The 16,381-nt window shown below is 54.3% G+C and overlaps 2 protein-coding genes across 2 annotated transcripts in view; both read right to left on the bottom strand.

Annotated features, from left to right (window-relative positions):
• The window catches only part of IGDCC3 (immunoglobulin superfamily DCC subclass member 3), a 38,921-nt gene extending 38,524 nt beyond the window's left edge, over positions 1-397 (bottom strand). The window contains exon 1 of the mRNA XM_034661702.1: positions 296-397. Within this exon, the coding sequence (XP_034517593.1) occupies positions 296-397 (102 nt within the window). The remainder of the gene's footprint in view (positions 1-295) is intronic.
• A 1,841-nt stretch (positions 398-2,238) lies between these two features.
• Positions 2,239-16,381, bottom strand: part of IGDCC4 (immunoglobulin superfamily DCC subclass member 4) — a 41,516-nt gene continuing 27,373 nt past the window's right edge. Inside the window, exons 10-21 of the mRNA XM_034661701.1 lie at positions 15,909-16,046; positions 14,637-14,807; positions 13,389-13,625; positions 13,136-13,237; positions 11,362-11,545; positions 10,507-10,634; positions 8,826-8,996; positions 8,472-8,609; positions 7,638-7,743; positions 6,903-7,131; positions 5,943-6,104; positions 2,239-5,194 (exon numbers count right to left, since the gene is read on the bottom strand). Coding sequence (XP_034517592.1) covers positions 4,784-5,194; positions 5,943-6,104; positions 6,903-7,131; positions 7,638-7,743; positions 8,472-8,609; positions 8,826-8,996; positions 10,507-10,634; positions 11,362-11,545; positions 13,136-13,237; positions 13,389-13,625; positions 14,637-14,807; positions 15,909-16,046 — 2,177 coding nt within the window. The 3' untranslated portion in view covers positions 2,239-4,783. The remainder of the gene's footprint in view (positions 5,195-5,942; positions 6,105-6,902; positions 7,132-7,637; positions 7,744-8,471; positions 8,610-8,825; positions 8,997-10,506; positions 10,635-11,361; positions 11,546-13,135; positions 13,238-13,388; positions 13,626-14,636; positions 14,808-15,908; positions 16,047-16,381) is intronic.

The following is a 16,381-nucleotide window of genomic DNA, read 5'->3' as shown; positions in this document are numbered from 1 at the left end:
CCTTCCCTCCCCTCCCGGTCCCCTCCCCCAGCCCCTCTCCCCGGAGGCCGGGTCTGGGGAACAAAAGAGCCGGCGAGCGCTTTAAGCGGCCGGACATTCCCGGCTGCGCGGCGGACGCGCCCCCTGCGCTTTGAACTGTGGCTGGAGCGGCCGGCGCCGTCCCGGGCTGCTGCCCTGTACCCCCTGCCCGCGGGCAAGCCCCGGACTTGGGGGGCTGGGGAAGTGGAGACCCAGCAGACTGTCAAGTGGGTCCGGGCTGCGGAGAAACACGCAAAGCCGTGGGGTCTGCTCTGACCCGCACTCTTTTTGCTGCACCCTCCTCCACCATGTCCAAGTGTGTATTTTCGAGATAATCCCCTAAAAGCTGCACAAACTTGTCAAAGGTTCGGTTTTCCATGGTTTGTGGTCCTGCCACCCAAGGGCCGGGACGTTTAGCTACAAGACTGGCCTCTCTACACTGCAGAGTTCTGGAGCTCGGGTGGACCGGAGGTAAAAGGGGTAGGAAGGCAGCTTCTCCCAGGGCCCTGAGATAGCAGACGCAACAGGGACAATGAGAACGCAAAAGTAACCTGGGTTCCGACTCCAGTTCTGCCTGCCGTCCAGCCCAGCCAACCCAGTCAGTCACTCTCTGAGCTCATCTGAAAGATAAAGATAATCCGATCTCTCCTGCTTACCGCTGGGGATATTTAAAGGACACGGGTCCTAACAAATGACCTGGTAACTGGAAAAGCAAACTGAAAGTCAAAACTCTCAATAACATTTCTATGTCACAAAGAAGACTCTCCGTGTTTCATGTCAGCGAACACATGAGCAAGGAGCACCCGAATTTTAGGGAAGACGACGTGTATTACCTTCTAGGAGCTACACACCCGTGCTAACCCTCAGAGGTCTTGAATCTTGGCCACTCATGTTTAAACAGTCTTCTGTTGAGTCCGGCATGATGAGCTAGTCCATCTACTAAGTTCTAGGAGCAAGGGATTTAAAGACGGTAGTCTTTGCCTCACTCAGCTATTTCTTCCTCTCACATTGGACTGGGATGAGACTAGGTCTCTCTTTTGATACCAACTCTGGAATCTTGGAATCAGGAACCATACATAAACCTAACTTTAGTGCAGATGAGTGAAAAAGTGCAGGCCTCCAGAGATCGGATAAGTTTACTGATGATGGGGTTTGCGCAGCCCAGGGACTCCTTACTCTACAGTAGCAACTGGAAGATGAGTCTGGGAGGCAGGACTTGAGGCATATGAGTGAGCAATGGGAGGCAGTGGAGAAATTCAAGGTCAGGGGACACACCCAAACCCCAAACCGATTTCATTGTGAGGAAGGGCAGGAATGATGGGCCTCCACTGGCCATAGTAAAGGGAGGGAAGGGGGGGGGGCTGCCTGGGCCCAAAGTCCTGGACCTCCCTCCTGCTGGGCTTGAATTCTCAACAGCCCCTTCTTGGCTTGTCCTAGACTCACAGAGGTCAAATTGGTGTCCTGAGTTGCTGTCATTTTAAATTCATTTTGACAAGTGTTTAATTCTTCTTTATCACAACCCTTGGTCTGAGAGTGATATGCAAATAATGGCTATTCTGCTGCATACAAAATGTGCAGTATCTCTCCCTATGATCTGTCAATTAACACGGGTCTGGCCCATCAGCCACTTTAGGGGTGGTCCTGGCCAAGGCAGCCTCTGGCTCTTGGTTCCATCAGTAGAAAAGCATGCATCAACCAGGCTCTGTAAAGATCTTAGCGGAGCATCTGCCAGCCATCATCCTGAGATGCATGCGAGGTGTGGGAGTGGAGTTTTGCGTGTGGCTGCGTGCCCATGTTTGAGTTAATAGATCCAAGGGTGTTTGTGAAGGTGAGTGTGCATGCGTGGGTCTCTAAGCTTGTAGGCACAGTGCCTGTATGAATATGCAGCCAATGAGCAAGTCTGGAGACCAGAATTATACAGAATAGTTGTTAAGCCCAGATATCTGGAGTTGCTCGTTCACTCCTCCCTTGCACCCAAGAAAGTTTAAAAAAAAAAAAAGTGTGCCAAGAGATCCCCAGAAAGCCTAAAAGAGTGCCGTCAAAGAAAGCATCTTCCCAAAGTTTAGGTCTTTTTCCTAAGTCCCTACTGAGGGAGAAGGATGGTCCGGTTTTTTCCCATGACTACCTGCTCTCCACCCTCAAAAACCCAGCATTTCCCATCCTGGCAGGAAATACATTCTCTAGGGCAGAAAGACTGAGGAAATTCCAGTCATTCCACGTTTTTGGAAAATAGTTTATTAATTCATTATAGGGACAGATACATGATCAATGCCTTGGCTTAACACTAAAGAATATCATAGTTGTGAGGAGGGGGAAAAAAGGCTAGAAAAAGAATTAAATAATATAGCGTAAACTAAATACAGACAAATAAATGAGCAGGTACCGATTACACTTGTCATGCATCAAGAAAAGGAAGGTTTCTAAATGAGACTCAAAAAACGTAAGGCATCGATGGTAGGTGACAAAGGGATTAATACCCTGTAAAAGGCCAATAGACTCTTTTCTAATAAAAATACTGCTACAAAGACACAAACCTAACACTTCCAAATTACCCAGAGCCCAAATCATATATAATGCTAGTGAGTAATGGCCACTTTCTTATCAACTGTGAGTTATAGGCAGATACCAGATTTATTACTTATTTGCTTTTGAGAAACAATTTTCCACCCAACCTAATGGGTTATAAATTGTCTCATTTGCAGCTATTTAATTTAAACCAGAACCTCAGTGCCTGTTAAACAAGAACATGAAAAATGACTATGTGGTGTAATGCTAAGAGCCTACTGTTAAAACAGCCATTTGATTCAGGGCAGTGGTTTTTTTTTTTTTTTTTTTTCCTTTTGGAAAAAAAAAAAAATCAAACCAGCAAAATAAAACGAGGCTTTTGACCTTCAGAGCAATGGCGAAACACATACAGTGGCGTCGGCCACAGTGACACTGGATGCCACAGAAAGAGTACAAGTGACAATTCCGTCTTCAACGAGCTACAAACCAGCATGAATTATCTGTGGCGCTATCACAGGCTGGCTGAAGCAGGGGAGGGGAAGGAAACGTAGGTGCCGATGTCAGTCGGGAGTGACACCCGAGTGTAATAAACACAGATGCTGAAAGGGTCTGAGGGCACTGCAACTCTGCTTGAGAGACGTGTCACCATTAAAAAAAAAAAAAAGGGAAACATAGACTGGTTATTTCTAATTTGGCCCAGAAGCCAGAGTTAACCCTTGATGTGCCAATCAGTTAAAAAGATGCATTTAGGGAGAAAAGCCCCCACATCCTATGCTCCGAAGAGAGGCTGGGGCGCAAAATCAAACAAATGACCTTGTCTTCTCTACACAGGAGATAGAAGTCCAGCTTGTCCCTGTGTGACAGGTCAACAGAAAATGACTTCACGATTGAATTTAAAGAAAACAACAACAAAATGAAATGAGCCAATTACCCTTGTCCTGTGCAAAGGCCTCAGTGCCAGCCCCCAGAGGGTGAAATTCCTCTCACCCCCATCCATCAGCTCCTGTTCCAGGGGCAGAAAGTGGGAGGGAAGATGCTGGGCAGTGGTGCCCCTAATCCCCACTCTCCTTCTCCCCCCATTTTGGCTTCAGCTGGGAAGGAAGGTCCCAAATCCCTCCATCCAGCAACCCTACCTCCCTGCCTCAAAGGGAGGGGGTCACTTCCCCCCTTTCCCTGTCTTAGAAGTCCCCCTCTGTGACATGAATCCCCCAACTCCAAGGAGAATCCTTTCTCAATCCCAGGGAGAAAGATGCAAGGGAAACTGGACGATCTTCTCCAAACCCACACTGGGAGCGGGCAGTCTGCCTGGGGAGGGGGTATATGGCGGCACAGAGAGAAGAGGGGCAGGAGGATGGCCGGGGAAGCGAACGGCGGACACAGAAGTCACGCTATGGCCTCAAAGCAGACATGAGGTAGTCATGTTGTTAGGGAAGGAGGCGGAGATTGAACCCAGGCAGGTGAACCACGTGATGTGGTCGGGGAGAGATGTGGGAGACAGCAGAGACAGACAGGAGACAGAGAAACAGAGGAGGGGAAAGGAAGGAGTATCTGGGAGGAAGAGGAGGGCAGCAGGACTGGGAGCACGGGCTGACTGGAGACAGAGCCCTAGAGCTGCGGAGGAGAAGGGAGGACAGGAGAGCCAGGGCAAGCAGATTTCCAAAACCAGACACTTCCCAAACGACAAAACAAACTGCAGAGTTGCTCTGAGGGGAGCCAGAGTCACCCTCTCAGTCTGGGCAACAGGGATGCAGGCGACGGGTAGCGATGCGACGAAGACGCCAGGCATTCAGAGCCTACTGCGCTCAGCCCAGCCAGACCGGAAACTGGGCCGGGGCTGTCTTTGTCAGACAGGGCATTGCAGACACTCTCAGAGTGCGTAATAAACGGCTGGGTGACGGAGGTGGGCGTCCCCCAGGGCTGAGGGCTGACCACTCTGGGGCGCTGTCCTGACCTGGAGGATCAGTTAGGCCACAGTGACCACTACCTGGCCAGAGGCTCGCAGCCCACCAGCCAGCACACGCACACGTGTACATCACATATAGCCGGGCCCCCCAGGTCCCTCCCACAGGACATGTGCCACAGAGTGTGGGGGGAGCGGCTACTCCATTCCTTCCTCACCCCACAGCCACAGCAGCCCGGGAGGCTCCAGACAGCATGACGATGTTCTGGAACGGCAGGTACACGGGCGTACATACTCAGCCAAACGTGCCACGTCCCATGATTCATACTAGCCTGCCCCAAACTGCACCCTCTAGGGGAGCTAGGCAGAGGAGGAGACCGGGGCTCTGGGCAGGCCTGGGCTGGTTCCTAGAGGGCAGGGGGCCTTTGGCTGGCAGCTGCTCCCGGGGGCCTCCTCCAGAGCCTCACTGGGCTGGAGCTCAGGGTACGGATAAGAAGCGCTGACTGCCTCTGGCAGGCAGGTGAGTCTATCTGGCCCAGTGGTTGCCTGCTCACACCCTCCCAGCTCCCTGTCCAGCCAGTCTGCCCCCTGCCCTAGATCCACGACTCCCGAAGTGAGGTCGGGAGCCTCCGGAGGCAGGGGATCTTCAGGTTCCAGGTCTTGGAGGTGGAGGTCAGGGTTCCCTTTGGATGCACTAAAGTCAGAGTGGACAATGACTTCAGCCTCCACCTGATTCCTGCAGGCCGGGGGCGGCTTCTTCCTGCCATTGCCCTGGTCCGAGCAGAGAACATAAAGACAAGGTGACCATCGCTGAGAGTGACCATCAGAAGAATGACCAACAGGGATGCCTGGGTGGCTCAGTTGGCCAAGCATCCCACTCTTGGTTTGGGCTCAGGTCATGGGTCCGGAGACTGAGCTGGCTTTTGGCTCTGTGCTCAGCGGGGAGTCTGCTTAAAGATTCTCTCCCTCTGCCTCCCCTCTCCATTCACTCTCTCTCTTTCTCTCTCTCTAAAATAAATAAATAAATCTTAAAAGGAAAGAAAAAGAATGACCGACATACTTGGGGCAGAAAAGGACTGACTCACTCCCCCAAGCCCCAGAGCACAGTGACTGTCATACAAGAAACGAGATCGGGCCCGTGCGAAGGCAGGGAAAAGGGAATATTACCCATTTGCCCTTGCCCAGAGTTGGAAAAGTACCAGATTTAGTCAGAGCCTCAGTGCACAGGAGGAAAGGCAGAATACCCTCAGCCCAGGCTCACCCGCAGATCCGTGGTAATACTGCTGGGGCTCACTTAGGCGTCAGGAGAGGAGAGGTGTCTCCAACCCAGGGGAGACACAGATTCCCGCAAACTGCCTACCCTCCACCCACCCATCTTTAGAGGCTCCGGGAGCCTCCTAGCTAGACTTCCATCCCCATGGAAGTTACCATCGGGGGTCACCAGAAAAGTCACTACTTGCTCTTCACAAGCACAGAGCCCCTTCTCTCCTTTCCTCCCCGTCCCTCCCAGGGCACTGACCTTTATGGCGTCATATACCAGAGCCTGCAGCAAGAGCGTCTGCCCCGTTCCAGCAGGGGGCAGCAGGGCCCGGGTCAGAGAAGGCATGGTGCCTGCTTGGGGCAGCTCACAGCCCTCCCAGGAGCCTGCCCAGCTTGGCCCACCTGGCTGAGCCCAGGAGATCTGCGAGCGGAGAAAGACATGGGAGCACTGAGGGTTTGGCTGGGAAAGGGGAGCCTAAGAGAGGGAAGTAGATGGAGACTCTTGGCCTCCTGGCCACCTCTCTGCTAAGGCTGTGAGGAGGGACCAAGAGTCTGGGGGTGAATATGAGGATGGAGAAGTCCTCCTGCAGAAAAGCCCAGTACCACAGGCTCTGGCAAAGCCTAGAGGTGTCCAAGCCAGGCAAGGTCTCCTTCACCACAAAGGCAGGGAAAGAGGGAGGAAGCACCCAAGGGTCTGGGCAGGCTCCTCAGAGAAGGGCAGAACGAGCCACCACTGCTGGCATGGAAGGGACCTGCTCTACGTGGGCCCACCTTATCCAGGTCCTGGTCTCACTTGGTCACGGCCAAGCTGACCAGCCTCTTGTCTTCATATTGGGGAGGGCCGGGTCTTAGAGGTTTCTGCAGCTCCCAGGATGAGGAGCGTGTTGTTGGCCACAATGAGTCACCAGGAAACAGTCCACTGGGTGGGCCCTTCCCTCCTTCCCTCCTTCCCTCCTTCCGTGAGAACCAGGATGACCCATTCTGCCAGGGATGGAGGCCCATCTGCTTCCCTACCCTGCCAACCTTTTCAGGGAGGAAAGAGAGAGAGAGCGTCTTTTCTTCTGCAGCTGGCCCTAAGAAAGGGTGGGGGGGGGCGGGGCGGGGGGAGGGCGGTAGAGTTTCTCTCAGGGGTCACACATTGTACTCTCACGCCCCCTGGTGTCCTGTTTGGGAATGAGCTGTAGGGCAGGGCTCTGACCCACCCAGGCTCCAGGCTTACCTTTCTCTTGGAGTGGCCCCGGCAGTCAGAAGTACCACCCCCCATAAGGCTGTGCACTTCAGCCCTGTCCTCGATGTCTGAGGGTGGTGGAGACCAGTCCTGGGGACGGGGGTGCACCAGGGACTCCAGTTCATGGGCAGCTGGGGGACTAGGGGGGCCAAGGCGGGCTCGAGAGTACAGTGCAGGGTTCCCAGTGTTGGCCGTGGAGGACAGGCCTGGGAGGGCTTCCCTGGAAGGGAAGACAGAGAATCAGACACAGTGATCAGAAATTGAGGGGTGAAGGCAGGCCTGAGATCTAGTCCCGCCTTTGTCCTCAGGCAGGTTCCTGCCCATCTCTGGAATTTTGTTTCCCTGTCGGGGCAATGATTAAGAAACTACGTTCAAAACAGCTGTGACATTGCAAATGGGACTTTTCCTCCTCCCCCCACCCCCCAGGACCCAAGTATCTGGAGATTTGGGGTCCCTCTTTCCAAGATGCTGGCAGCTACAGAGGCAGTGAGAGAAGGCAGCTCTGCCTAAGCTCACCTTTGCCCAGGAGGTAGGCTGGGGCTCCCCCAAACCCACTCTCCATTCTCATGAGGACATCACCCCCAATCCCTTCACCCCAGAGTCTTAGTTTTAGTGGGGCCTCTGGGGGTGCCTCGGGCAAGTCATGGCCACTTTCCCGGCCCTCTCATCTCTGCCACCCTTCTGGAAATCTCTCCTCTCTGCAGGCAGACTGGCTCCTTCACCCACCTGTGGGGGCTGCGGCGCAGGCCGGCACACATGCAGGCCAGGAGGCAGAGAAGGCCCAGGCAGACACCCACAATGATGCCTGTGACTGAGTGCACGTCCAAGGAGTCTGGCAGGGGACAGAGGCGACAGAACAGGTCAAGGCCAGGACAAGGTCCAGGGTTCAAAGCTCAGGATTTCTGTGGCTTCCTCAGGAGACGACTGGCCTGAGTCTCACCCTCTGGACACTCAAAATCTTCTGCTGCAAGAAGGGATCCACCACTACTCTCTCTCTGACTGTCCTCGCCACCGGACATCGGAAGTTCTGGTCCCTCTCTGTCAACCTGGCCTCTCCGTGAAACACGCTAGAGCTGAGTGGGTGGGCAACAAGAGCGGTTGCACGGGACTCACACTTAGAAGGACGCCACGCTTGGTTTAAGGTTCTGCTATCACCATCTTGAAATTCCCATTTTTTAATAAGGGCCCCACATTTTCATTTCACACTTGGCCCTGCAAATTACATAGCCAGTCCTGCTACCCTCTCCCACCCCATAAAACTCATCACCTCTCCAAGCCAATCCTCCAATCGAAGCAATCTGCCGAAGGACCAAGCCATTCTCCCATAAATCTGACCTCTTGACTGAATCAGCTCTGAACTACATCCATTCCCCCTTCAAAGCTGTCCTCTCCCCACCAGACTACGAAGCCAGCTGTCCAGAACAATGAAAGGGTAGCTGTGCCCGGGGGCAGGGCCCTGGCAGAGACGACTTCAGCATTAGAGGTCAACTCCAGGGGCCTCAGAAGACCTGAGGCTGTCCCGGGGTGGACCCACTCCTCCCTCCCAGGGTGCCCTCATACCTGACAGCTTCTCCTGGAGAGTGATCACATCCTGCAGGCCAGAGAAGGGCCCAGGCCCCACCTCTGTGCGCGCCCCCATCTTGAAGAAGTACCTGGTGTCGCTCTCGAGGCCATGCACCTCAGCACTGAAGATGTTTCCTGGGGGCAGGGGGAAGCAAGGAAAGTCCGGTTGGGAGGTTGGATGAGTGTGGGATGCAGGGACAGCCTGGAAAACGGGACTGAGAAGGTCTGCTCTCCCACCCCTAGACCAAACCTCAGCCACGCTCTCACTACTAACCCAGCCACTGGAGCGGCTGGAAAAGGGAGAGCGGGTGGGGAAGCTCTTGCTCAGACGGGCTGGGGTGGGAGCCTCACCCTCCGTGGTGAGCAGGGTCCACTGGTGCTCGGGCTGGGTGTGGTTGTTGCTGTACAGGATAAGATACTCCACGATCTCTCCGTTGGGCTCCGTGGGGGGGCACCAGTGCAGCCGAACGGTGGACGGCGTCAGGGGGCTCAGGCGCAGGTCAGATGGGGGCGTCGAGGGCCCTGGGGTGCAGAAGTGGAGATGGGGCGAGGCATGGTCACCGAGAGCCCCAGCTCCGGGGGAGACAGGGCATGAGGACAAACCACAAACCACAAAGCAAAATGAGATCAGATCTCTAACTGGGGAGTTTCTGGAAAATAGTTGGGGGGGGTGTTCAGTACCATTCCTCCCCTCCCAGAAACTCTTCTTCACTCCTTGGAGCAGATCCCAAACTTCTACACGCAAATACTTCTAAAGGTGGAGGACACTGTCTGGTATTCCAGAGACCTGGGGGCAGGGCTCAGAACTTTCTGGAAGCCTTACATTTTATTTTGAACTCTCATACTACGTTTCTCTTTCATTCCATGGTAAAGTTTAACATAAAAATAGTGCTTAAAACTATTGTTGAAAGTTCCTAACTCACCCTTGCTACCCCCAAATCTTCAAGTAAAATCAGTTGATGCCCTGTATAGCCTTTGTCTATGTTTGCCCCCGACACAGGTCCTAAGGGTCACGGGAATCCCAGTATGAGAAGTACAACCTTTATGGTTTTGTTTGTGTTTTGTTTTCAGAGAAGAAGCTGATCCTGGGGATAGGAGTGAATGTGGAAGGGAGGGGAGAAGTAGGGACACACGACTAGTGAGTTGGAAAGGGACAGAGATTTGGGGTTTCAGGGCTTCCAGGCCCAGCAGAGGGTGGGATGGGGACCCAGGTCTTAAGGCATAAGACAGCCACAGTCTCACAGGCTGCAAGAAGCCTCCCTACCTCTCAGCTTCTCAGCTCCAGTCCCCCCATCTGCAGAAGGAGAAAACACCCCTGTCTGTCGCACAGCCAGTGGTGCTGGGGAGCCAATGTCATAAAGCCTCCTCTGAGAAAACACCAGGGCCCCCTAAACTCCCTATGCAGTTTCAGACCATAATAACTGAAGTCATGTGTCAGTGAGAGACAACTTGCAAGCAGTTTTTTAAAGAGCAAATGGATGAGAGTGCATGGCTTTCACACCCCAGCCCACACACATCTTCCTATCTCAGATCCTGAGACAAAGATCTTCTGTCGACGGGAAGGTAAAGAGTGTCAGGGCCAGCAGAACCGAAGAGCCTCTGCTATGAGAACAAAAGTCCATCTGTCTTAGAATGCCATTTCCAAACGTTCTAGAGTCACAGACGTGCACAACAAATGGCTCCATCCTTTGACAGAAGGGGACACAGAGGCCCAAGGGAGAAGGGACCTGCCCAAGACTGTGTGTCAGGGGCAGGATGGGGACCCCAAATACAGAATCCAGGACACCTGCCTCCCTGACCTGGCCCCTTGTCACCAGCTCAGTGAGGTCTTGGCAGTCTCCTTAAAGAAGCCCCTTCTCTAAATCTCATTATGTTTAGGAGTAAGTGGTTAAGACCAGCCCAGGACTGGCCAACGTGAATGCAAAGCCAGAGATAGACAGAAATGGGTTCCGAGGGACATGTCAAAAAAGAGGGCCGTCGGAGCAAGAAGCAGTGGGGTAAAAGATGGATTGGTGGCAAGGGGGCCACTCACGGTCAGGCAGAGTGGAACGTTCCACCACAGAACCAAAAGGCCCGTCCATGTCTACGCCGTGGGACTGTACCGCGAACTCGTATTTGGTGAATGGCTTCAGCCCACCAATGAGGATGTCTTCTCCAGAGCTGCCAAGGCAAGAAATGCGGTCGGTGCTCTCAGGCACACCTCCCTGCTGGGCAGGCCCCTCCAAATCCGCTCCCCCAGCCCCAGACCCTACCCTGGGAGAGGAACCGACTCACTGGCACCACCCAGAGGTCCTACAGAGAGGTCTGGCTGTACGCTGCTCCCAGGGTAGTCCGGCCAATCTCCAGACCAGGCCCCCTACTCCAGGAAAACTTCCTGGATTCATCCAAGTCATTGTCCACGCAAGGATTCATCACTGATGCATGTTTTCCTCAACTAAATGGTATTTCAGCCACAGCTGTACGTATCTATTATGTTTTCCTACTTTATTCTATCTGTTTTATTTGCTTTATTGTGTCTTCCATGATATTTTTATGCGATTTTTCCTCTGCCTAACCAGCTGCTCCTCAGGGCAGCGGCTCTGCCTCCCCGTCTGACTGGGGGCCCTCTTGGGATGGCATCAGGGCTGCCTCCTCCCCATCATGTCGGGAGGCCTCTGAGGTGGAGAAATGGGTCTGTCCTGCGTCATATTCCCTACGGTTGAGTGCGAGGCTCTGTTGGGAGGGGACGGGATAGGATGGACTCCCCTTTTCCAGCTGGCACCTCAGAGTGCCCCCGGGCAACACGTGAGCCAGGGAAGGTTCCTGAATCCCTGGGGTCCCTCCCGTCATCACAGTCTTCTACCTTCCCCACCCCCCCACCCCGCGGCAGCATCGGCTGGCTTCCCACCTGGTGTAATAGGTGACCAGGGAGGCGTTCCTGAGCCCCCAGGGGCTGAAGCGCACAGTGTAGTTGACAATCTTGACCGTGGTGAAGTCTGGCTTTTTCCACCGAAGCCAAATGGACGTGGAGCTGTTTGATTCCGCATGGACGTGGGCGGGGGGCAAGGGTGGTCCCCTCTGGATGGGCAAGTCTGGAAGGGGAACACAGAGTGTGGGGAGAGGAGGGAGGACACTCATCCCAAAATACGGGTAGTGGTTCGCAGTTCCAAGGCACTTTTTTTCACCGTCTGTCTTCTGGTCCTGTGAGCTGGACCTCACAGCTGAGGAAACTGAGGCTCCCAAGAATGTGAGTGATTTTTGCCGAGGTCATCCACAGAGCAGACTGTACCACAGAGAGGCAGCGAATTGTGGCAATTTCAGAGCCAGGTGGCCCTGGTTCCAGGTTCAGCTCTGCCGCATACTGGCTATGTGACCTGGGAGAAGCTACTTAACCTCTCCAAGCCTCCATTCCCTGTTCTGTCAGTGGGGCTGAGAACAGTATCCCTTCACAGTGTTGTTATGAGCATTAAATTAGTTAATATTTGTTAAGCACACAGAAAAGGGTCTGGCATGGCGTTACAGACTGAATATATGTTGAAATTTGAATGAGGGGGGTCCTCATGAACGGGATCAGTAGCCTATCTCGGTCCATCTGGGCGCCTACAGCAAAGTACCACAGACTGGGAGGCTTACAAACGACAGAAATTCCTTTCTCACAGTTCTGGAAGCTGGAGTCTGAGACCAGGGTGCCAGCATGCCCAAGTTCCGGTAAGAGCCCCCTTGTGGGTTACAGGCTACCAACTTCTCATTATACGATCTTCCGGAGGAGAGCAGAGAGAGAGGAAGTGAGCTCTCTCGTGACTTTTAAAAGGGCACCAATCCTCTTCGTGAGGGCTCCACCCCACCCAGTCTGGGGTATTGTCGTTGCGGCAGCCCAAGCTAAGACCTATATAGTAAGTACTGTGGGGTGATGTGCTTATCACACAAATATAAAATAAAACAAACTCCATGACAGAGGGTACCTTATCTGTACTGTTCATCACTAAGCTTCCAGAACAGGGTAGTAGACAGTAAAAAAGATTTGGGGAATGAACAAACTGGAATTAGAACCCAGGTGTCTTGGCTCCGGGTTGAGTGCTCCCTTCGACAAAACCACATGGTTGAAAATCAGCCTGGGAGGTCAGGGGTGAGGGGGTGTCATGACGGGCAAGCAGGGTGGCCCACACAGAGCCACGGGGCAGTGTACTACAGTGGACAGGCTTTTGATGGGCAGTCGGGAGTCCCGGTTCTAGTTTAGGCTCTTTGTGACTTTGGGCAAGTCCCTTAACTTTTCTGAGCCTCCGTTTCCTGATGAGCCACAGAGGACACTCTCCACGCCTCGAGGGGAGGGACAATCTGACAGACAGTATGTTGTAGGTGGATGTGTTTTAAAAAATGTTTAAAGATCAAACAGGGTTAGGAGTCAATGATCAACCATGGGGTTTCTCTCTGTCCAAACCTTCCAGATCAGCGCTGCTCATGGGTAATGAAAGTCCAGTAGCCGGCCTGAAAGGAAGCTTCCCTCTACCACGGAGGCTGTCTGGGTCTAGAAGAGGATCTTTGAGCCTAGGAGAATGGGCCTGGCAGTGGCCGAGGCTACCAGATGGCCTGACCACCAGGGCTGGCCCAGAGGAAAGGGAAAGGAAGCAGCACACAGACCCCTCGCCAGAGCCCTCCTCTCTCTCCTTCCCCAGCCCCCTCACCTGGTGTGGGAGCCTTTTCTGTCTTGCCCTTCCACACTGCTGCATAGCCGTCCTCGTGTTTGTTGAATGCCACAAGCTTCACCTCATACAGCCTGCCAGGGGCTGGGGAAGGTCATGGGGGTCACTGGTTAGAGGGACCTCCGAGGCCAGTCTTTCATCCCCGGAGAGCATTCCGTTCCCAACTCCCCTGCCCAGCTTGCCCCGCCCCCACCGAGGCCATGTCTGTCTCGCTCCCTCCCGCAGCCCTCCTCACCTAGCTGGGTCAGCTCATACTGCTTCACTTTCTTCTTGAGCCGGACTGGCCCCACATCCCAAGCCTGGTCTCCGCGGCCCCCCGGGGGACTCTCACCATCGGCCTCCTCCTCGGCCCCCACCTCCCGCCAGTACAGTTTGTAGCCAGAGATCTGGGCGGGGTGAGGGGGCGGCTGCCACGACACCACCAGGGACTCCATCCTTGCCCGGACCTTCAACTCTGCAGGGGCAAAAGGGACTGGGGGCAGAGGAGCGGGATGGGAAGAAGGAGTGAGAGACAGAGGAATGAGGAGAAGGAAGCCAGGGGTGGGAGAGGGGAACGAGGCAGGAGGAGGCCAAAAGCAGAAAACCAGCACTGAGTGACAGCCTTGCCAGCCTCCTCGCAACGCGCTGGCACGCAGCCACCACCCCCCGGGGCCAGCCCTGGGTCGGTCTGGAGGTACACTCACTGTTCTACACGCCCAGAGTGCTGAGAATGCAGGGATGTCTCTGGGGCATTTGCAAAGAGGTTAGCAAAGAGCCCCTCTGGGGCAGGACTGATAGTGCCTGGCACAGCATTGGGCTCTGTAATTCTTCTGGAGGAAGGGACGCATGGGTGCTGAGAGGCAAGGGGGTCACCAGGGTTGCTGAGGCTGCGAAGGAGGGAAGGAGCCACTGGTGTGGGGAGCCTACTTGGAGCCTAAGAGCGGGGCCTTACTCTGTGTCAGACACTGTTCTAAGCTCCTTGTATGTGTATTTTAACTTTATTCTCACAACCCTATAAATTGACAAAAATACTATTGTCACCATTTTATAGAGAAGAAAACTGAGAAGTTAAGTAACTCGTCCAAGGTCATACAGGTAGTATGCGTGCCGGGTTCTGTCTGTACTTAATCATCCTATCATTGGGCCTCTTGACAAAACCAACAATCCTCATCTGCAAGCAGCTACTATCTGACGATCTCTTATCATGTACTAAACACTTGTTTACAACGCATTAGTAATCCTCACGCCAACTTCCGCAGCAAGTGAAGCCTCACAGCTGTGAATGGCTTGTTCAAGGTCACGCAGCAGATAGAAGGGACACCGGAGCCTAGGTTTGTTTGTAAAGGCCAGCCCTCTGCCTGTTTACCCGGCCTCCTTCACCCGTCAAGCAGGGGCAGCCATGGAAGGTCTCTGATGGAGAGCATGCTTGAGGCTGCGTTCCAAAGGGACACGCACACCCACACAGTCACACACACCGTCTTTCGTCTCCCTTCGGGCGCCATACCGTGGCTCTGGTTGTGCACACTGGGCGTCCGGTGCTGCATCCACGGGGAGGGGGTCCCATAGCCAGCCCCGGTGCCAGCCGAAATCCGGACTCGATACACTTTGTTGGGCTGAAGAGCGCTCAGAGTAAACTGCGTCTCATTTCCAGGCACCTCGGTGGAGAAAACCTGGTCTGTTGGGACAGAAAACATGGCTGCAGGGCAGCCACCTGAGGACCATGACCCCTAAACTCCCCTACACCAGCTATTCCACCCCAGTTCCTGGTTCCTCAGTGCCCACGAGAGCCTGAGGTCCTCTCAGCATGGATCCCTCCGGGCCTGGACGGCCTCCATGGCTCCAGAGCAGACTCCTGTGCCTCCGGCCTAAGCAGACGCAGGCCATAAGCCTCAGCTCAGAGTGGAGAGAACCATGGCATGGACTCCACACTTCCCTGTGAGCTGTCTGTGACTGTCCCCTTACACACACACTAGGGCGCAGGGGCAAGGGCTTGTCTCTGAAGGCCATCAGGCACTGCTTGCCTTCCAGAGCCCAAGCCCCCTTTCTCAACCTTCCCTCCTCTTCACTCTCACCCTGGCCCCCAGCCTGTTGTCTTCCCCTAACTCTTTTTTTTTTTTTTTAAGATTTTATTTATTTATTTGACAGAGATAGAGACAGCCAATGAGAGAGGGAACACAAGCAGGGGGAGTGGGAGAGGAAGAAGCAGGCTCATAGCGGAGGAGCCTGATGTGGGGCTCGATCCCATAACGCCCGGATCACGCCCTGAGCCGAAGGCAGACGCCTAACCGCTGTGCCACCCAGGCGCCCCTCCCCTAACTCTTTATCCCTTTCAAACCCTCTTCCCTGGATCACTTGTATCGGCCCTAACACGTCCTCCCCAAAGCTCTGTTCCCCAAACCCGCAAGCACACCCTCCACCACGCTATCCCTCATCTGCTTTGGGCGTTGGAAGGGATCCCAGGGATTACCTAGGTTACCTGCTTCGTTTCACAGATGAGGAAACTGAGGCAGGGACTTAATAGCATTACCCACTATAGCTATGGAGGAGGTGGGGCTGGAACCCGGGCCTCCCTCTGTCTTGAGCTTTGCCTCTTTGCCTCTCCCTACACCCAGACCACACTCCTCTCGTCCAGGTTCCTACTTCCCTACTCCACGGCTCTGCCTCATTTCCTCAGACTTCTCCCCCACCTCCGCTTGGATCCTCAGCTGCAGCTCTGGTCCGCCCTTCGTATCAACAATTCCCAGCCGGGTGGAGCCCTCACCCTGCCCCCACTTACCTTCCTTTCCCAAACCGTACTCTATCTTGTACTTCACCACCTGCCCATTGCTCAGGCTGGGAGGCAGGGGCAGCCACGCCACCCTGATGTCCAAGGGGTTGGGGCTGGACAGGGAGAGCTGGGGCGCTGCACTGGGGACTGAGACAGAAGAACATCAGGGTGAGCTCTGCTCCACCGACGTGGAAGGTGAGGCCCAGGAGCAGGATCTGAGGGAGGAAAGGGAGCCTCTCAGGGGAGCCCCAAACTGGAGATGAGGGGATATCCTTCCCACCCCAAAGCCAGAAAAAGGTTTGGGGCACAACCTTCTACATCCAATGGGTTCATGTCACCGGCCCCTGCCTGACTGGAGGGTACATGGATATTGAGAAGGGCCATATGACACAGGGAATCAAGACCTGGACTCAAGTCCCAGCTGTATGACTGACCTTGGGCAAGTCACTCTCATTTTCTGGGCCTCAGTTTCCCAAACTGTA

This window comes from Ailuropoda melanoleuca, chromosome 5 (genome assembly GCF_002007445.2).
Source record: "Ailuropoda melanoleuca isolate Jingjing chromosome 5, ASM200744v2, whole genome shotgun sequence".
In the NCBI taxonomy this organism is placed as follows: Eukaryota; Metazoa; Chordata; class Mammalia; order Carnivora; family Ursidae; genus Ailuropoda; species Ailuropoda melanoleuca.
The sequence above is the reverse complement of the archived record's forward strand: the minus strand, read 5'-3'. Positions and strand labels throughout refer to the sequence as shown.